Consider the following 891-nt stretch of genomic DNA (forward strand, 5'->3'; position numbering starts at 1 on the left):
TGCAAGAACCCTTGAAGAGCTCGATTGCTGATTTAGAGTCTTTGTAGTGTTTGGATTCCATGCTGGTCAGATAAGGAGTCAACATTGGTCAGGAAGCCATTGCTTCCTGTATTGTCAGTGTCTAATGACTCTGACCAACTATCCTTACTGTCTCTGAGACTGTTGTCCCATCAGTCATCTGTATTCCATTCAGTATCTGCTGGCTATTTTTGGCTTCAGATCAGTAAGAGTTTGCCTCTAGATAGGAGCCCTCCAGTGCCTGTTCCTCCTTCTTTAATTGATCAACCATCAGTACTTCAATTCTGATTATCCTCTGGCTGGTCCCAATGATCTGAGAAATAGAGGTTGTCTTCAGGATTTTCATCTCATTCTGTATCTGGGGGCCACTTTCAGTGTTCCTGAGCTCTTGGAGCAGAGCCCCCTTCTGCTGGTTGGCTAATTCCAGCCAATTGTCGATGGTGCTCATCAAGCTCACTTCTCCACTGCTGGCTAAGCTCAGCCTCCTCTTTTTCCACCAGTTCATCAGTGGAGTTGGGGTTGGGGGTTGAGAGGCATAGAGAATAGAGGTGGGATTCTCTCTTCTTTTGGAGAGGACCTGGTTGGCCCATGCTTTCAGACCTCTCTCTGGATCTGAGCTGGGTGATTTGAGTCTCAGTATTGAGACTGTCAAGAAATTAGTTAAAAGTGACATTGAGAATTTGATATTCTCTGATTATCTTGGTTGTGAGAGTTCCTAAAAGAAGAGTCAGCAATTCAATAGAGGAAGAGGATACTTCAGAGTTGATAGAGCTGATAGAAGGCATTTGGTTTCTTGTGCTTTGATAGCTATCAAGAAAGGGAAGCTAGAAGCATTAAGCTAATTGTTAAGCCCAAATTTCATGTGACTATCAA

General features: G+C 43.8%; 1 protein-coding gene across 1 annotated transcript; it reads right to left on the reverse strand.

Annotated features, from left to right (window-relative positions):
* Nucleotides 1–220: 220 nt before the first annotated feature.
* Nucleotides 221–691, reverse strand: BT62DRAFT_920875 (uncharacterized protein; the record flags this gene model as incomplete). Its single annotated transcript, XM_043184258.1, has 1 exon — nt 221–691. The coding sequence occupies one exon, from the start codon at nt 689–691 to the stop codon at nt 221–223; it is 471 nt and encodes a 156-aa protein (XP_043038633.1).
* Nucleotides 692–891: the final 200 nt, after the last annotated feature.

This window comes from Guyanagaster necrorhizus, assembly GCF_019112545.1.
Source record: "Guyanagaster necrorhizus MCA 3950 unplaced genomic scaffold BT62scaffold_16, whole genome shotgun sequence".
In the NCBI taxonomy this organism is placed as follows: Eukaryota; Fungi; Basidiomycota; class Agaricomycetes; order Agaricales; family Physalacriaceae; genus Guyanagaster; species Guyanagaster necrorhizus.